Consider the following 17,827-nt stretch of genomic DNA (forward strand, 5'->3'; position numbering starts at 1 on the left):
TGCTCAGTCAGTGCACGTGGTCTTTAAATATTGGGTTTAAAGCCTAAAGAGTGGCCTAGAAGACCAGTGTAAAAATAATATGTGGCAGAGAAAGAATATTTGCAAAAAGAAAATGCTAATATAGTTGGTTGCAGAAGGCATGGGAAACAATTCCTTTTACTATTACATCAATGAAATATGAAGTCGTTATTGATGCTAGACATAGTACTCTTAGTTCTCCATTTCCAATGTTTCATTGGATATGCATAAATGATCATACAGGAAACAACATTAAGCAATTCTTTTTGACTGCCAACTTTATTCTACAGCCCTCCTTGCAAAACCACCGAACCACTCTTTGGGTTTGAAATGTCAGAGTGGGTGCACGCAGACTGGTAGACATGTACTACCACCAAGAGTGCTGTTGACGAGATGAAGATAAGTGAAGTTATACTGTGAAAAATGTCTTTCAAGTGTTTCAAATGTCTTTCAAGAATTGTTACAGCAAAATCAAAATTTAAAAAAGCCAAACAAATCTCTTAAATATCTTGTGTATGTTTGTGGGGTACTCTCTATTTTTTTTGGTGGCATGAGGTAGGGCGTGTGTACATGTAATGGTTATTGTGGCAGTTTCCTTTACCACATCCTCCCTTTTCATACACCTTTTAAACAACCTTTACTTATATGTTACAACAATCACACACACCTGTAAACAATTAAACAGACAAACAAATGAAGGAATGCAGACAAAATGCGAAAAACTGGACATTTAAAAAAAAATGGCCAAGCATGAGATACTATGTAGGCCTGCTTTGCGATTCATCATGGTAATCGTTACCTGCATCCAGTGTGTCAATAAATTTAACAAATTTAACAATAAACAAAAGTGCTTGAGTCTAAAATGCCTAATGAATCTTTTCAAATCTTTAGTCAGAAGTTCAGTTTGACTGCTGTTGATCTGAAGTGTGTGTTTGAGAAGTCTGAGATGACGCATTTCCTCTCCTTCGAGGTCTTAACAGTTTGTTTCCTGAGTGATACAGCTCGTTAACTGCTTGTCACAAACAGACACACAGACACGTGGGAATCTGCATGTACTCTTTGAAGAATATACACTGGGTCCCACATCTCAATCACAAAGTAGGAGGCACCTTATGGTATTTATCTCTTTATTTTATTTTTTATTTTTTTTTTTCATTGACTTCGTTGTGGATTTTGGCTTGATCCTTTATACTGGGGCGAGGATTAACTGGTAAATTGCCGTAATCTGATATGTCATAAATTATTATTATGAAACACAAAAACAGCACCTTGCAGAAAAATCCTTTAGCTATTCCATTGGTCTTAGTGATTTAGCTGTCTTACAGTATTGTCACTTTCAACTATTTTTCTTTGCCAAATTTCCAGAGAAGAGTACAACTATTCTACTCATCCATGACATGAAATGTGAAACACAAAATAACATAGGGTGATTAAATCATATTTCTATGTAAACCTTTTTTACTCACTGTATGTGGTGTTCGATAGAATGCCATAAACACCCCATTGCTGCTATGTGACATTGGCTGTTGTAAAAAAAACTATATAAATAAATTTGTAGGACAGACTTACAAGTGATTGTAAGATCATAAATCTCAAGGAGATGTCAGAAAGAATATGAACCTCAGACGGCATACATTAGTTCGAATTAGCAGGCAGTTAACCAGCCTGCTCGAAACCTCAAGCCTTTCCGGGCATAATTCTGTGAAAAAAAAAAAAAATCAGTGCAGGCAGACAGAAAAGACGAAACAAATTACCTTGACTGATAACACAGTAAATATGAGATCATATTGTAAATAAATGTGTCTATCACATATGTTAATTCTGAAAAAAGTCAGAAGAGTAAAAAAAGCACTGATCCTGTTTCAGATAGGCTGAGATTTTTTTTAGCGCATGTAGCTGTTGCAATGTGTGGTTAGGACAACCTTGTAGCAAATATTCATGCAGTGTTTGATTCACACACTTCGCACATCCTGTTCTTACATCCCTCTGCACCATGGCACACGGAAGCCAATTGTACACTTACTGTGTACAATTATTGTGTAAAGTTGCGCAAAAACACAAAGCTTACTTATTAGCACAGCTTGTTCAATGACAAGGAAAATGAAACAAATGCAGTGCTCATTTTAATGAAATTTCTGTTCTTTATGATTTTGCTCAAACTCTTAAATAAAGCCATATTGTATATGTGTATAATAAATGAGCCACACATTTCTAAAGTTAAAAGTGATTCTACTTTCTCTTCTACGGATGTTCTTAACACTTGGTATGTTGTGGATGCAAGTGCGATAAAGCATCAGCTAAGTGTCACCATCTCTTCTCTTAACGTACTTACAGACAGAAGAAACAAATGCCAAACATGCCTGTGAGCAATGTTAGCAGAATGGACAATGACACCCTGGCTATGTTGCAGAACAAGCAAGCCAGTAACTTTGTGAGTTTCATCTACATCGTTGTGACACTGGTTAACCTCTCTGGTAATGGCCTGTCCATGTGGGTGCTACTGTTCCGCACCTTTCCGAAGAGCCCGTCCATCATCTACATGATCAATCTCACCATCACTGATCTTGCAGTGGGCTTAGCGCTCCCCTTCCAGATTGTGTACCAGATGCAAGGCTACAACTGGACCCTGGGCCCGCTGATGTGCAACACACTTACCGTCATCTTCTTCACCAACATGTACTGCTCTATTCTGACAATGACCGCCATTAGCATTGACCGCTACATGGGAATTGTGAAGCCCTTGCGCGTCAAAGGGAGGCGCGAGAATACAAAGTATGCCATCGTCATCTGCGTGCTCATGTGGGCTGTGGTTCTGGGCGTGCTGAGCCCGTTGGAGATGACAGACCTGACGTTTTACGTGCACGAGCTCGGAATTATCACCTGTTTTGATGTGCTGAAGAAGAACATGCTGCCGTCGCTTGTGCACTGGGCTGCCTTCCTGTTTGCCTTGTTCATCATCCTCTTCCTCTGTCCCTTCATTATGACCATGTACTGCTACATCAGGATCATCTGGGCTCTGGTGAAAAGCCCCCAGAGCAAACCGAAGGGCAAAGCTGTGCGCCTGGCCTTCACTGTCCTCTTCGTCTTTGCCGTCTGTTTTTCACCCAACAACATTTTGCTCCTGGCCCACACAGTCACAAAGCTTTACTATGGGAAATCTCTCTACATATACTATAAGATGTCCCTAACCCTTAGCTGTCTCAACAGCTGTCTCGATCCATTTATCTACTACTTTGCCTCAAAGGAGTTCCGCCGAAAGATGAGACAGATGTTGAGACTGCAAACCTTCAGCACAGCAGACTTAACAGATGGCCCCAACGACAGCTTCTTCTCAGGTCGCACTGGTTCAAACGGCAATGGAGAGTATGAGCTTGGACAGAGACGTGTGAGTCAAGGCAATACAAGTTTCTAGTTTACAGACCACATGTTTTCAAACTTGTTTTCTGGTCTATCATGTTCTGTTTTATCCTCTTATTTCTGTCCAGAGGTGTTATGAGGAAGCCAGATGTCTCATGTGACATGCCTCGTGATACTCAAGCTAATTTCTCTTTATTGTAGGCATTATAGCTAAGCTCACATTACAAATATTTATCTTTGTATTTTTGTGGAATGTGAAACATATGAGTATTGATTCTGTGATTCCCTGGGGTCCCTCTGTCCAGACAAAGATTACCTCACAACTTGTCTGAATAGAATAGTTTTTTGTTAATTAAAATTCTACTTAGTTGATAGTATGTTAGATGTGCTAATTCTATAGCTGTACTTATAGGCTATAGAAGTGAACTTGACTGATCATAACATATCTATATGTATTAGTTTATATTGCATTCTAATATTTGTTATAAACAGTGAACAATTGCATTTACAATAGAAATAGTGGTGGCACGAACAGGCGATTATTATTTACCATGGACTGAGTATAACTGATTACGCAAGTGTAATGCAACAAAATATTTAAAACATTTATTTGGCAGCTATTTCAGTTTTGTCACTAAATTCTAAATATAATGTCCGGTAAAATGTCATAACTATTATTTGATAAAAATACACTTTAATGGCTCTCAGGGATTTATTTGGTATTTCTCATCAGATCTTATTTATGATGGTGTTTTTTTGTTTTTTTTTTTGCTATGTTTTGTTTTGTGAAAGCAGTTTATCATGTTATTAAATGTGTGCTTTGAGGAAATATTATGTTGTGTGTCATTATATTACAGCTCATATTAGCAGTTCAGCACCCTGGAAAACCCCACTGACACACTTTTATTTGAAATTCCCCAAAGTTCCCACACCCCAGAAGACAGGAAGAACGATTAGGCTACTTTGGCACCATTTCCAACTACTGAATGCTGTTTGCTTTCTCAGTGTGCCCATCTCCCTAAGAATGCTTTCACAGGTCCTGATTAAATATCTGTTCATATATGCCTTTGGTTCCTCATATTTATATTTACTTCCTTTGTTCATATTTCTTTAACTCAGTGATTTCAGGAATGCTATTCAGAAAGAAACAGGAACTCAGGAACGTTATTAAATGAAACAGGATACATCTGAAAAATATTACACCCACATAGCAAAATTGAAATGAACGACAGCAACAAGTAATCCCTTTCACATTTGAGAGAAACCCATGGCGGGGGTTATCAAACCACCGAGACACTGGCTTTGGTTTTGTCTCTTCTGTTCTGAATAATTTACCTTCTGGTTCATCAACTGAATATATGTAAGCAAGAATATATGGCAAAGTGGAATGGAATAAAAAATAAAAGAGAAATACTATACTGCCCCCCAATGGTTAATATTAAACCTGTTATGAGCTACTGTAGGTTTATTATGTTTTTAAGCATTTAAGGTTAGGCTTTATATTATATAACCAAACTAAATAATGAATGGAGTTCTAAAATCAGACCTTTACCTCAGTGGCTCTTATAAGTAGGGGCTGTAACATTGCATTTGTTGTAAGAGCACTAGTTCCACTGTTCAGGATTAAGTTCCTTACTGTGCATGTTTTTTATGTACTTGCATGTACAATTTCATGGCGTGAGGGAAACCCTTATTACATACACACACAAACAGGTAATTTGAGGTGATTTTGTGAATTAGCACTGAAATTGTTTAAGTTAGGCAGTAAATAGCACAGTAAATAGCACTTTAACAATGATGGCATTGTTAAAATTATAGAATATTCTATGTTAGCCTAAACAGTAGTCTTTCGATTATTATATAATGATCTTAACATCTATAAACAACCTAATTATCTGCTAGGTGGTTGCATTGCATTTAATACAGTAGTATGCTACATGATGTAATTCTGTTCTTACATTTGGCTGCTGCTGCCCACAGTCCATAAGTCATATTTAATACTTCAACTTCCTCATTAAAGATAACTAATATGGGGACTGTGAAATCTGTACTGTATACACACTATAGTTTTTGTCTGCACTACTGTACTACAGAACTGGTAGGTTCTTGAAGCCAGATCACGAAATCTGCTCTCTTGTTATAGTTCTATTTGTTGGTGAGGCATAAAGTTGCTCAATGTAATGGGAAGTAAACAAAGTCAGTGATTTCAGACATATTAAAGGAAATACACACTTTGTAGTGAATAATGCTTCAAGTTAAATGTTTAAGGATAAAAATGTAGCTTACATTCAAGCAATGTGCAAATGCATTATTTATGATTTCAAACACTGTGTGTTCTTTTTAAGGAAATTGCATAATTGCCTTAGATTCATTGCTGAAGATTTGTTTCACAGAGTTGACTTACAGCTTATAAGTTCAGTAGTATGCATGCACAAGTTACATTTCAACACGTGGTAAAGGCTGTAGGCAGATTTGATAGACATTTACATTTATGAAATTTATCTGACACTTTTATCCAAAGCGACTTACAATTATAACTGAGTATAACTGAGTATAACTAATCCATTAACCATCCGTACAAACAGATTCATTTATAAATCACTCACCCGAGTGATTTAAGAGAACTTGTTGCATTCACCGGTTTGTGTATATTTGTAAATTTCTCTTAGAAAGAAATGAAATTTACAAGTGGTCCTGACCTGTCAAACAAGCCATGTACAGCTGTTTCCCAAAGGAAATAAAATGATGGGTGAATTCTATCTTGTTTGGCAATCTATTTCATTAGCTTGAAAAAAAAAGCGTAATAATCATATTATGATTATCTGGTTCGACACTAGTATTTAACTTCACTTTGCTGTTCTCCCGTGGACATTTAAACTGCAACAGTAGCCCTACAGCTGATCAACTAAGAGCTGATGCACTTATATTACATGTGGCCTGTACTTTTCGTTGACTTTATATATACTTACCCTTCACTGAGAGCTTTCTCAATGCTTGCAAGTATAATTTAACTACTGTTATTACTTCCCTCTGATTGACTTTAGTGGTGTCTTCCCAAGTTTCTATCCAGTGTCTGGTTGGGGTTCTAAATGCACAGGCATCTGTGAATGTTTGTAAATGGAGGCTTATTAGGACACAGAGTGCAGCCTTGTGGTACCAAGGAGGCGATCATCCAAGCTGAGGACTGGAGTCCCTTCCCTGGGGATTCATTCTGTGCTTGTAAGTACACATGAATGGACGTTATTCTACTTGATCATGTTTTGTGCTTCTGTGTCTAAATGGGGTGGGTGAGTGCTGCCCTCTGATTACAGGCAGCATGCTGGGAAAACAGTTGAGGCTGCCCCACCCTGTTTAATTGAGCCTACCTGAGACTAGCACTGGATGTGGCTCAGATAAAAGCAGTGTGTTGTCTTCTTTGTGGCTTAAAGCCCTCCCACAAGTCATGTTTTAAATATAGTTTCTTTGAGTTGTAGCCATTTAAATTGTCCTTATTACCCAGCCCGCTGGTGGGGTGATATGTTATTTTATATTTTGTATGAATCGATGGATATTTTTAAATAAAACAACAACAACAACAACCCCCCCCACACACACACTTCAGTTGTTTGTGTTCACCTGGTTTCCTTGTCTATCTGGTTCAGGGGGTGCCTTCTTCCTGAAAAGTAGTAGAGCTTGGGCTGATCTAGCCCACCACCTCTGGCCATGACGTACAGAGTGTTCCGCGGAATCTGTCTCAATGGTTTTCATGTCACTGTGTGTTTTAATCAAGATAAACATTCTTCTGCCTTTTTGTGTAGCACTGCACTTACACCTTTTTTTACACCTTTTAGTTTCTAGTTTATTTGTTTGTAATTTGTTCTATTTTTAAAATCAATTATATTTAACTTTCTCTTTGAATTGCCACTATGAACAGTCCTCTACAAATAAATTTGCCTTGCCTATTCGGTCTGTAGTACACCGAGAACAACAATTTGGAAATTTACTTTGACTTGTACTAAAAATATAAAAGATCTGACGTTTTACCTGTACAGCGACGGTCAATACCAACGTTATGAACTGTTAAATGGACGATTGGCCGACTGATGAACCATGTGGGACGTTTCGCACGGCTGTACGTCGCACTTACTCAGTGCGCATGCTCTTACGCACCATTTCGCTGCGGGTGAACTTCGTGGTGGATTCGAGGAAGTAGCTGAAGCGTGCGCTCACTTCCCAGGTAAAACCAAGTATGGGATTTGTATGAAACATTAAAAGAGCAGACTGACGAAGGAATATATGCGTAATGTTATAAAAAGCGTGCCACTTCATGAGCTCCTCGGCAGTGCGATCATCTTGATAACCGCGTAACCACTAACATTCATGTGGAACAAATGCAACCAAATTATAACTGTTACCTACAATTTAAGGAAGCGCTGATATATCGTGCAAAATATGCAGCATGACATGAGTATAGAGTATGGCACACGTCCGAATCGACGTACTCGCACTACCAACCTTGACCAGGACATCTGCGGATCAGATCTAGTTATGAGAGCCCTGCATGCTGCACATTTTGGAGGGTTTTCCAGTCTGACAGGGTTATTACTTTGCTACTTCACCCCCTGTCAATATGTAACAAATTATATTTCAGCTTGCCCCTTTGTTGTTGTTGTTGTTGTTGTTGTTGTTGTTGTTTTCCATTTTAGATTGTCAACAACAACATGGTGTTAATTCCAGTCATATCCAAGCTGAATGGCAAGCGTGTTGTACTGGCTAGTGCATCTCCAAGGCGGCTGGAGATACTCACCAACATAGTAAGTAGTGCAATATGCAGCAATTTCAAAACTAGCACTTTATTTGAGAATAAAGAGCTATTATTAGCTCTGCTGCTGTTTTGACGCCGTTGTTTGCGTGCAATGCAGGGTTTACAGTTTGAAGTAGTGCCTTCATGGTTTAAAGAGACCTTGGACAAAACCTTGTTTAAAGCACCTTATGAATATGCAGTGGAGACGGCAAAGCAAAAGGCTCTGGAGGTGGCTCAGAGAATGCCCTTGGTCAGTCAGCTTCCTAGATTTCCATTGGACGTTTGAAAGACATAAGTAGCTCAGACATTTCACAGCTGTGTGTGTGTGTGTGTGTGTGTGTGTGTGTGTTCACATGTCCTGGGCTCAGAAACACCTTAAAACTCCTGATATTGTGATCGGAGCAGACACTGTTGTGGTATGCAGATACCTTTATTTTGATTTAAAAAGTTGATGAATGATGGTGTGTTTAAAAGTTTGAGTTTGTCTTTGTCTTTCAATTACAGACAGTCGATGGAGTGATTTTGGAAAAGCCCATAGATAAACAAGATGCCTACCAAATGCTATCCAGGTTCTTTTTTTTTTTTTACAAAGCTAACTAAACAAGCTATGTACTGTGTGGGGAAAATCTACTATACACAAGTAACATCCTTTTACACGGTATGTTCTGAATGATTGCCCTGCATAAATGTATTTCAGATTGAGTGGAAAAGAACACAGTGTATTCACAGGAGTGGCCATACTCCTTTGTAATGAAAGAGAAGGTGAGTTGAGCAAAATCAGAACGCTTATATTTATTTTGGAAAGGAAGTAAGCTTGTTTTCTATTTCATTCAGGGGGTGCTACAGAATACAAAGCTGTAGACTTTTATGAGGAGACTAAAGTTAAGTTTGCGGAGCTGTCCGAGGAGATGCTCTGGGAGTACATTAATAGTGGAGAACCCATGTAAGTCTGTTTTTTGTTTTTGTTTTTTGTTTTGTTAGCTTTACTTGCTGGGAGTGTGTCCCAGATTCATGGGAACTTGATAAACACTGATTTTGGACTTTTGAGCTTGTAGACTTTAATACAATTACTTTTGAATATTTGTTTTAACTGAATATCTGAATTAGATCTGATATTTAACAAATATTCTAAAACATTTGTTGGGGGGGCGCACTAACTGCCCTTGTCACCAAGTGTGAGCACATAGATGCCCACGGCTGACTTGGGTTGCATCACTGAGCTTGATGTTTCTAACTAGCTGATTTCCATGGCAGATGCCCTATGTTGCATCCAATGCCAAATAGGAATGTTGGTCATACAATGTAAAAAGTTTACTTTTGTTTAACATGTCAACCTGTTAATGCCACACACTCACAATACACGTATATGAAATGCCTTGGCTGCTAAGAAATTATGCTGATCTACAGTACAGTCTACAGCTGGACTACAGAGACAACTTTTCTTTGCCAGCAATGTACAGGTGTCTAACATTTTTATAGAAGGATAAGAAACCAAATGCCAGTGACAGATTTCTGTGTATTTGTTAGGGACAAGGCTGGTGGTTATGGGATCCAAGCGCTGGGTGGAATGCTTGTGGAATATGTGCATGGGGACTTTCTTAATGTGGTCGGCTTCCCCCTCAACCACTTCTGCAAACAGCTCAGTGCAATTTACATCAAGCCTTCTGAGAGCCCCACTCACAAGATAAAGGGAGAAGACTCGGCAGTGTCTGCTGCGTCCAGGACTTCAGTGACCAGCCCATCCAACTTCAGCAGCTCAGTCTCTGCTGGCCAGATGTCTGTACAGGAGCAGGACATGGTGGGACCATCGTATACCAAAAGCAATAATGAGGGTTTGCCCCACAACATAGTGGATCTTCTGGATGGATTCAAAGCCTCAAAGGTAGATTTGTCATTAAATGAACTCCCATGGGTACAAGTGCATTTGAATCCCAGTGCAGTGCATGAAAAATTGCTGGGACACACGACCGGTGAAATATCATCTTGTGACGAGTAATTCCCAGGATGCTGTCTTGTCAGACCTTGTTCACAGCATGCAGGCTGAAGGTGTTCGATGTTCTGAGAGCCTCAGAAGGCCTCAGAGTGAAGGTGGCTGCTGAGCGCATCGGTGCCTCTGTGACGGGCACAGAGCGCTTGCTGGATGCTGCAGTCTCCTTAGGGCTTCTACACAAGCTCGGTCAGGGGGAGTCCACTGGTAAGAGTGGATTCTAATTCATATTTAAATTGGCGAATCAGGATTCATATATTTCTGATTCTGATGTATTTATTTATCTATTCTCATTTATATGTTTGTTCATAACCTGTATGCACTTTGAGAGAAATATCAATGCTTCCTGATATGTTTACTTCCATGTGGAGATTGTTGCGTTTGTCATTACACTGGGAAAGTAGCATTGTGTCCTGTCTGTCCCAGTGTACAGAAACACTGAGCATGCCAGTCAGTTCCTGGTAACAGACAGCCCTCTGTCCCTACATGGGTATATCCTGCACTGCAATAACGTGGTCTGGCCCCTATTTACTCATCTTGAGAGTGCGGTCAGAGAGGGGACCAATCAGCAAGAGAGGGCCTTTGGGAAGAAGACAGGGTACCTCTTCCAGGTTAAACAGCATGCAATAGTCAGAGTGGCTTAGATTTAATGGGGGTTGTAAAATAAAAAATAACTTAAAGGGTCTTCTCTGTTGTGTTTCTTGGTCTAGGATGGCTATTTTAAAAAGGATGAAGTTGAGATGCAATTCCTGAATGCTATGCACAGCACTGCGAAGGTGACTGGGCGAGCTGTGGCAACAGCATTCGATCTGTCAGGCTTTAAAACAGCCTGCGATGTTGGAGGTAGTGTGCTGTTCATATTGCTGTTCACAGATGATGAAGGACTAAAAAAAAAAATCACTACCACACACACACACACACACACACACACACATATGTGGCTTTAATGCTGCTTTGAATGTATGTGTCAGTGTCAGCAGTGCTGCTGGAGTTTTTACACCTCTGTGTCAGAGTTGTCCACTATACAGTATACTGCTTTATTTACTTCTGCACTCATGCCTTCAGCATAGTGAAATTGCACTGTGGATTTTCAATTGTAATTATGGGTTTTGTCATACCACAGGATGTACTGGGGCCATGGCGTATGAGTTTATCATAGCTCATCCTGGTTTGTCTGTAATAGTTTTCGACTTGCCAACAGTTATTGAAATGAGAAGCCACTTCCTGCCTGGAGAACAAAATGACAGCGTGTCATTTGTTGCAGGTTAGTGGAACTCCAATCTAAGATTGTGCTCATAATTTGAAGTTGGATGAAATATCATGTTATTGCTCTCATGATGGTTTAGAATGATGGTGAGCTGGGCAGTGGTAGCTCAAGGGTTAAGGTAATTGACTTGTCAGAAAATGGCTGGTTCAAGCCCTACCGCTGCCATGTTGCCACTGTTGGGACCCTGAGCAAGGCCCTTAACCCTCAATTGCTAAAGTTGTACTCATGCATAATTGTGAGTTGCTTTGGATAAAAGTGTAATGTTGGAATGCGTTTATGTCTTATTTGTTCTTTTATTGGGAGAAGGTGATTTCTTCAAAGATGACCTTCCCAAAGCAGACCTGTACATTCTTGCACGGATTCTCCATGATTGCTCAGATGAGAAAGTGGATGAGTTGTTGAGTAAACTGTCTAAGGCATGCACTACTGGTAAGAACTGTCTCACCCAATATGTGCTGCATTTTATGTTACACATGATCTACTGAAAAAATGGGTCAGGTGATGTCTGGATATTTTGTGCAATTATATGTAAATGCATATAAAATGTAATTAATACACAGGATAAGATGTCAAATAACCTCTGCCAAATCGTTGGTGTTTCACATGGCGAAATCTATAAGTTTATGCTGTAAACAAAGCATATTTACATGAACAATATATACAATGCAGCCAACCATCTTGCTGGTCAAAACCAGTTATTGGAAGAGCCCACGTATTGCAGGCAGGGATCAGGGGTCTGTTATAGACAGCAAGCTTCATTAGATATGCTTTATAAAGTGTTTACTCCATGGTTGTTGCCATTTAGAAAATCTTTTAAATATATTTTATTATAATTGGGTGATTAAAAACAGGTGCACATGAAAACATTATACTGACTGTCAAACTCCTCGAGTGGTCTTCTGCAAGTCCAGAGAGCGGAGAGTTCATAAGTCCACAGAGTGGAGAGTTCATAGGGCTTGGCAGAGTTGGTGTTATTTGCAGTGGCTGATAATTTGAGGAGGAGAGAGGCTCGCTCTGGAATGGGCTGGTGGTGGACTTTGCGTAAGGGCTGCGTGCCAAGTGCATGTCATTACGGAGCTGGTTGCAGTCCGCTTCTCTGTGAGATCCTCCTGGAAGAGGAGAGGATCAGGTTGAGCAGAGCCCTGCTCCAGGCCCCCAGCGTGACCGCAGAGAAGAGCTGCTGAGTACAGAGGCCTGCTGAAGCACCGTAGCTTCACGCCCGTCCAGGCCCCTCACTCAAAAAACCTGCTGGATGCCATGCTGTTTGTTACTCAGGACCCAGACATGGATAAAATGATGCCATAGTTATTATTAATATCTGTGAGAGGTATTTCTTGATCAAGTCCAATAACCAGCTGCATGTTATTGTTATCCACAAAACCTAGTGTGATGGTTACTTCTCACTGATAACTCTGTGCCCACAGAGGCCACTTATGGTCTATCATCTAACCCCTTTGTTTCTTACTGGCAGGCTGTGCTGTGCTCCTAGCTGAGACTGTGCTGGATGAGGCCAAGACTCGGGCCTCCAGGGCCTACATGCAGTCGCTCAACATGCTGGTGCAGACAGAAGGCAGGGAGAGGAGCTCAGCCCAGTATAAACAGCTGCTGGAGTCCCATGGATTTTCCCGGATGAGAGTGTGTCACACAGGAAACTTTTTAGACGCCATATTGGCCTACAAACAGTAAAGTTTGGCCTACAAACAGTAAATGTTCTTGAGTTGTCTTAATGTTAAAGAATAGAAAAATAAACAATTCTTTGCTGTTTAATGTTTGAAATTCCTTATTCTAAAATTTTGCAAGCTCTTTTTCTAGAACGGGCTTGTCAGATGTTAAAGATTTATTTAAGAAGCCATGAATTATTCACTCTCGCGATAAGAGATGCTGGACCTGCGTATTCACGCGTTTTCTCGGGCACCGGAGCGTGCGCGCAACATCTGCAACCAAGTAACGCATCACCTTCCCCTTGCCACCTGTTTAAACCTGCTTTTCGGGCGCTTTTAGCAGGCCTTTAGATCGGGTGCCATGGCCGATGCCGCGATATCTTTTGCAAAAGACTTTTTAGCCGGTGGAGTTGCAGCTGCCATTTCTAAAACCGCCGTTGCGCCAATCGAAAGAGTGAAACTGCTGCTGCAGGTGAGAACATTTTGAATCTGCATGCTCGTAATGGCAGAATTGACTGTCGTCATGTCTTTTAATACAGCCCTTTAAAACGTCTGATAGTCCTACACCACCAAAAGCTGTCTAGAAAAATCTGTAATAGCATACGAACTGCCATGCATTAAAAACTGCAGCCCGCTTTGAACGTATCCTTGGGACGCCATATTGAAATCATCTGCAGCATCCTTCAACCCACGAGCATCATCTACACTGGCCGCGCGACAATTTAAGAGCAAGCGCAGGATTATCGCATTCATAAATATAAAAAAAAATATATATAGTGCATGTATAAAAAGACATATTCCTGAACTCTGGGCGCTTTAAAACAGCCAAGACGCTGGCAGGTGTGCTGAAAGGCAGCACCAGCTGTATGGATTTTAGAATTTGTACACTGAATGGTAGCTGGCACTTCTACGGGTTTGACTGGCACGAGCGTCTGAGCAGACCCTGCAGTTCGCCACCCTTGTGGTAACACTTAAAAAAAAAAAAAAAAAGCTTCAGATAAAGTGTTACGCTGTGCTGTTGATGGACTGTAATATTTCACAAATGTCCAGGGTATTAAGGACCTGTAGCATATTCTGCAAGTTATTTAGTGTACTGATCTCATGTTTCTGACTTTCAAGTGCATGGTTGACGAATCAGCACAACATTGCACAGCTTATTATTACCCCTGCACTACAGTGTTTGATAATTGTCTCATCAGCATGAAGTGTGTTAAGTCTCTAAGCTGTGCAGTGTTGTGAACTCCGACATTACTGTGAGAGGTGACAAAATTGGGCCCATAGATATAATAACTTGAGCTTTTTCTCCACACAGGTCCAGCATGCTAGCAAGCAAATCAGTGCGGACAAACACTACAAAGGAATTATCGACTGTGTTGTGAGGATCCCGAAAGAGCAAGGCTTCGCCTCCTTCTGGCGTGGCAACCTGGCCAACGTCATTCGCTATTTCCCCACGCAGGCTCTCAACTTCGCCTTTAAGGACAAGTACAAGAAGATATTCTTGGGCGATATAGACAAACATACACAATTTTGGCGTTACTTTGCTGGGAACTTGGCATCAGGGGGCGCTGCAGGAGCCACTTCCCTGTGTTTTGTGTATCCCCTCGACTTCGCACGTACTCGCCTGGCTGCTGATGTCGGCAAAGCTTCCTCATCCCGGGAGTTTACGGGACTCGGGGACTGCCTGACCAAGATCTTCAGGTCTGACGGAGTGCGTGGGCTGTATCAGGGCTTCAACGTGTCTGTGCAGGGCATCATCATCTACAGAGCGGCCTACTTTGGGATCTACGACACAGCCAAAGGTAAATGCAGTTAACCTCCCTAACTGTAACGCCGCAGTAACACCAGTAGCTACAGAAGAGAATAGTGAGCTTTGCTTTCTGGTTAATGGATGTTAACAATCTGACATGCCCATTGCCTCATGTTTGTTCTTGTGTGTGGTGGTGGGCAGGCATGCTTCCTGACCCTAAGAACACCCACATCGTAGTCAGCTGGATGATTGCACAGTCAGTCACGGCAGTGGCTGGCGTGGTCTCTTACCCCTTCGACACGGTGAGGCGTCGCATGATGATGCAGTCTGGACGCAAAGGAGGTACAGTACATACATGCATCCCTTCACACATGCGTGCTCAGAGGTCATAATACAGAACACAGTGAATAGAGCACCACATTCTACGAAAACATTTAAATGACTCGCTCTGCTTCACATGATGAGAGCTTTAATAGAAGCTCAAGGCTTGACTTTTGCCCTTACAGCGGATATTATGTACACTGGGACCCTGGACTGCTGGAAGAAGATAGCACGTGATGAAGGTGGCAAAGCGTTCTTCAAAGGGGCTTGGTCTAATGTTCTCAGAGGCATGGGAGGTGCATTTGTGCTTGTGCTGTATGACGAATTCAAGAAATTTGTTTAATTGCACAAATCAACTTTAATTGCACAAACCAACAATAAAAGAATTGTAGAATAGATGTTATTGCTGAGGTTTGTCAAGCTTTACCCAAATTCTGTTCAATGTATAGATGAGCTCTTGGTTATCTAAAAGTATAGATATTACCATGGATACCTATATAATTTACCCTAGGTAGTATTCTCCCATCTACAGTAAAACAGGTGGGGATGTTTTGGTCTTCTTGTGTGCATACACAACACATCATAACACAAAGCAAATCTATGATCATGTAATACATTTGGACAGTGTTTGCCCATGTTTCTGGCTCTGATGTAGTAGCTGACATATACCAATTGTGTCTATCAATCAGTAAAGTAAAGTCATAATATAAGGGAACTCAAAACAAGTGGGGGCGGGAAATCCATTTTATGCAATAGCATTATGCCTCCTGAAGATGGCGCAATTTAACTTCTTTTTGTTTAGCGTGCGTAGTACGACGCCATATTCCAGGTCGTATTTTCTTCCTCTACAATTTAAGCAAGGTCTCTCATAAAGAGTTTATAATGTATCATTTTCAAAACAAAAATGTGGAGTGGAGTGGACCTCCAGTGCAGCAGAACGAAATACAGGTGGTGTTTTTGCTTCTCTGCATTCTGAAGTTGGATGTACTTGCTCTTTGAGGGCTAGTGTGTTATTGAATAAGAAATGTGTTCAGTATGATGCTTTAATTCCCATCGATTTCTGTGTGTTGGAGGAGAGATTAGACACAGTGAACAACTCCAGCACTGAGACCTCAGATCCAGAGAAATGACCTTCACACTCAGAGACTGTAGCCCCACTTTTCATTATCCTCTTGTGGAGCGCCAGTGACGTATTTTCCTTCTCAAGTAATGAGCGGAGTCATATTTTCATGGTGATTTTCTTGTCACTTTGACTCCTTAGTTATGTCCGGTTGATCCTGATGAAGTAGACCACTTTAGCAGGGAGTATGAGGCCATTGCAGTGAAGTCCGACAAGCGTGTGAAATGTACAGTATTCAGATGGCATGCAACATATTTGCAGAGATGTGGTTATTCTTGACTGAACAGGAGAAATGCGTGTAAACTTAATAAAAGTGAATACCTCAGATGCTTGCAGATGTATTTCTTAACATTAAGTATATGTCCTTTCTTTTCTAATCATCACAAAAAAATAAACACCAGTAAACTAGTACAGTGATATTACCATGTAGTTTACCACCAAAATACAACCCATTGTAATTTATCAGGTACTGCAAATGGATTATGTATTCTTGATATAATAGACTTATTTAGATATATTTATGTGGAACCGATGAACCATGTGAAAGTTGCATGACTTGCATGGTTTCGATTAAAAAGACTTGGAGGGTCTCTGTGTTGATACCAGTAAACAAAATGGGAGACGTTATGAACATTAAATGATGTGCTCCAGTGAGTCAAAGTATTTCCAAGAGTGTTATCAGGCCAGTCTGAAATCCCAGCTGGGCACACTCCATAATGCTCATAATGTCTCCCATTTTGTTGACTAGTATCAACACAGAGACCCTTCAAGTCTTTGTAATGGAAACCACGCAAGTCGTGCAACTTTCACAGAGATCAAAGGCCAATGTAATTTACCAGAATGGCTGTGAAACTGAGCAATCTTCTGTAACGTGAGCTGCCTTGCCTGACTCCTGCCATACTGTACATGTCAGATACATATTAAGTCATTTTCTTCAAATGAAACTCAGAGAAGGGCACGGAATTGCCAGTCTGCAAGTAATTATAACCCTAGTGTTAAGTACTTTGATATTAAAATGACTGGTTTAAAGCCATCAACTGCCCCCAGATAGCAAGAAATCTACAATTACTTCCATATGCTGATACAATGGGAAACTGGATATATGGATAGCATGTGACGTTATCTACTTCCTCTTACAGAAGCCATTTTATTTTCATCGTCTTTATAGCTTATAATAGGGTGGGATTTTTTGTTTGTTTGTTTGTTTGTTTTAAACTGTTCTTTTCTATTTTTTGAGACAATGAATAGGAGTATATGGAACATTCAGAGCCTCAGATCTTGGTTCCTCAAGTAAATGGTTTATTTTTTGCATTTGGAGTCTTGTCGATGAATGCGATGCTAACAGCATACATCATAACCCTTTTCATTTAAATAGCTAAGTAAGTAGAAGGGTGAGTAAAATTACATTTGTTTGTACACTAATAATTGAAGGTGCTGGAAGATTCTTCGGTGGATTCTGAGAGAGTCAGGCAATTGACTGGATTTTTTTGTTCATGCACATGATGGCACAAAAGTGGTCAGCCCTGCAGAAATGATTAGACCTTCAGACTCAAGCACTATGACGCT

At 40.5% G+C, this 17,827-nt stretch overlaps 3 protein-coding genes across 9 annotated transcripts; all 3 read left to right on the plus strand.

Annotated features, from left to right (window-relative positions):
* Positions 1 to 1,035: 1,035 nt before the first annotated feature.
* Positions 1,036 to 4,204, plus strand: LOC113567580 (P2Y purinoceptor 8). Of its 3 annotated transcripts, none has more exons than XM_026995640.3 (2): positions 1,036 to 1,133; positions 2,353 to 4,204. In XM_026995640.3, exon 2 carries the CDS (start codon positions 2,366 to 2,368, stop codon positions 3,428 to 3,430), a length of 1,065 nt encoding a protein of 354 aa, XP_026851441.1. In that variant the 5' UTR covers positions 1,036 to 1,133; positions 2,353 to 2,365; the 3' UTR covers positions 3,431 to 4,204. The 3 variants fall into 3 exon arrangements, with proteins under 3 accessions (XP_026851441.1, XP_026851460.1, XP_026851450.1); XM_026995659.3 differs by having other exon boundaries at positions 1,038 to 1,116; XM_026995649.3 differs by having other exon boundaries at positions 1,128 to 1,228.
* A 3,304-nt stretch (positions 4,205 to 7,508) lies between these two features.
* LOC113568051 (acetylserotonin O-methyltransferase-like) lies at positions 7,509 to 13,179 on the plus strand. 5 transcript variants are annotated; one of them, XM_026996221.3, is made up of 14 exons: positions 7,509 to 7,591; positions 8,061 to 8,168; positions 8,277 to 8,408; positions 8,527 to 8,574; positions 8,663 to 8,727; positions 8,856 to 8,920; positions 8,993 to 9,101; positions 9,686 to 10,040; positions 10,178 to 10,352; positions 10,572 to 10,756; positions 10,856 to 10,988; positions 11,269 to 11,409; positions 11,719 to 11,841; positions 12,884 to 13,179. In XM_026996221.3, exons 2-14 carry the CDS (start codon positions 8,076 to 8,078, stop codon positions 13,096 to 13,098), a joined length of 1,839 nt encoding a protein of 612 aa, XP_026852022.2. In that variant the 5' UTR covers positions 7,509 to 7,591; positions 8,061 to 8,075; the 3' UTR covers positions 13,099 to 13,179. The 5 variants fall into 5 exon arrangements, with proteins under 5 accessions (XP_026852022.2, XP_081565742.1, XP_026852030.2 ...); XM_081709616.1 differs by having other exon boundaries at positions 11,347 to 11,409; XM_026996229.3 differs by having other exon boundaries at positions 9,005 to 9,101.
* A 138-nt stretch (positions 13,180 to 13,317) lies between these two features.
* On the plus strand, positions 13,318 to 16,586 carry LOC113568074 (solute carrier family 25 member 6). Its single transcript, XM_026996252.3, has 4 exons — positions 13,318 to 13,545; positions 14,386 to 14,872; positions 15,022 to 15,162; positions 15,327 to 16,586. The coding sequence occupies exons 1-4, from the start codon at positions 13,435 to 13,437 to the stop codon at positions 15,482 to 15,484; spliced, it is 897 nt and encodes a 298-aa protein (XP_026852053.1). The 5' UTR covers positions 13,318 to 13,434; the 3' UTR covers positions 15,485 to 16,586.
* Positions 16,587 to 17,827: the final 1,241 nt, after the last annotated feature.

Source organism: Electrophorus electricus, unplaced genomic scaffold (assembly GCF_041902795.1).
Source record: "Electrophorus electricus isolate QZ-2024a unplaced genomic scaffold, ASM4190279v1 Scaffold64, whole genome shotgun sequence".
In the NCBI taxonomy this organism is placed as follows: Eukaryota; Metazoa; Chordata; class Actinopteri; order Gymnotiformes; family Gymnotidae; genus Electrophorus; species Electrophorus electricus.

Excerpts from the sequence above, each read along its gene's own strand:
- LOC113568051 (XM_026996221.3), top strand. The coding sequence starts at position 8,076 with ATGGTGTTAATTCCAGTCATATCCAAGCTGAATGGCAAGCGTGTTGTA. Across the intron at positions 9,102-9,685 it reads ATTAATAGTGGAGAACCCAT|GGACAAGGCTGGTGGTTATG; the intron begins GTAAGTCTGTTT and ends TGTATTTGTTAG. Across the intron at positions 11,410-11,718 it reads CAGCGTGTCATTTGTTGCAG|GTGATTTCTTCAAAGATGAC; the intron begins GTTAGTGGAACT and ends TATTGGGAGAAG.
- LOC113568074 (XM_026996252.3), top strand. The coding sequence starts at position 13,435 with ATGGCCGATGCCGCGATATCTTTTGCAAAAGACTTTTTAGCCGGTGGA. Across the intron at positions 13,546-14,385 it reads GAGTGAAACTGCTGCTGCAG|GTCCAGCATGCTAGCAAGCA; the intron begins GTGAGAACATTT and ends TTCTCCACACAG. Across the intron at positions 14,873-15,021 it reads GATCTACGACACAGCCAAAG|GCATGCTTCCTGACCCTAAG; the intron begins GTAAATGCAGTT and ends GGTGGTGGGCAG.
- LOC113567580 (XM_026995640.3), top strand. The coding sequence starts at position 2,366 with ATGCCAAACATGCCTGTGAGCAATGTTAGCAGAATGGACAATGACACC.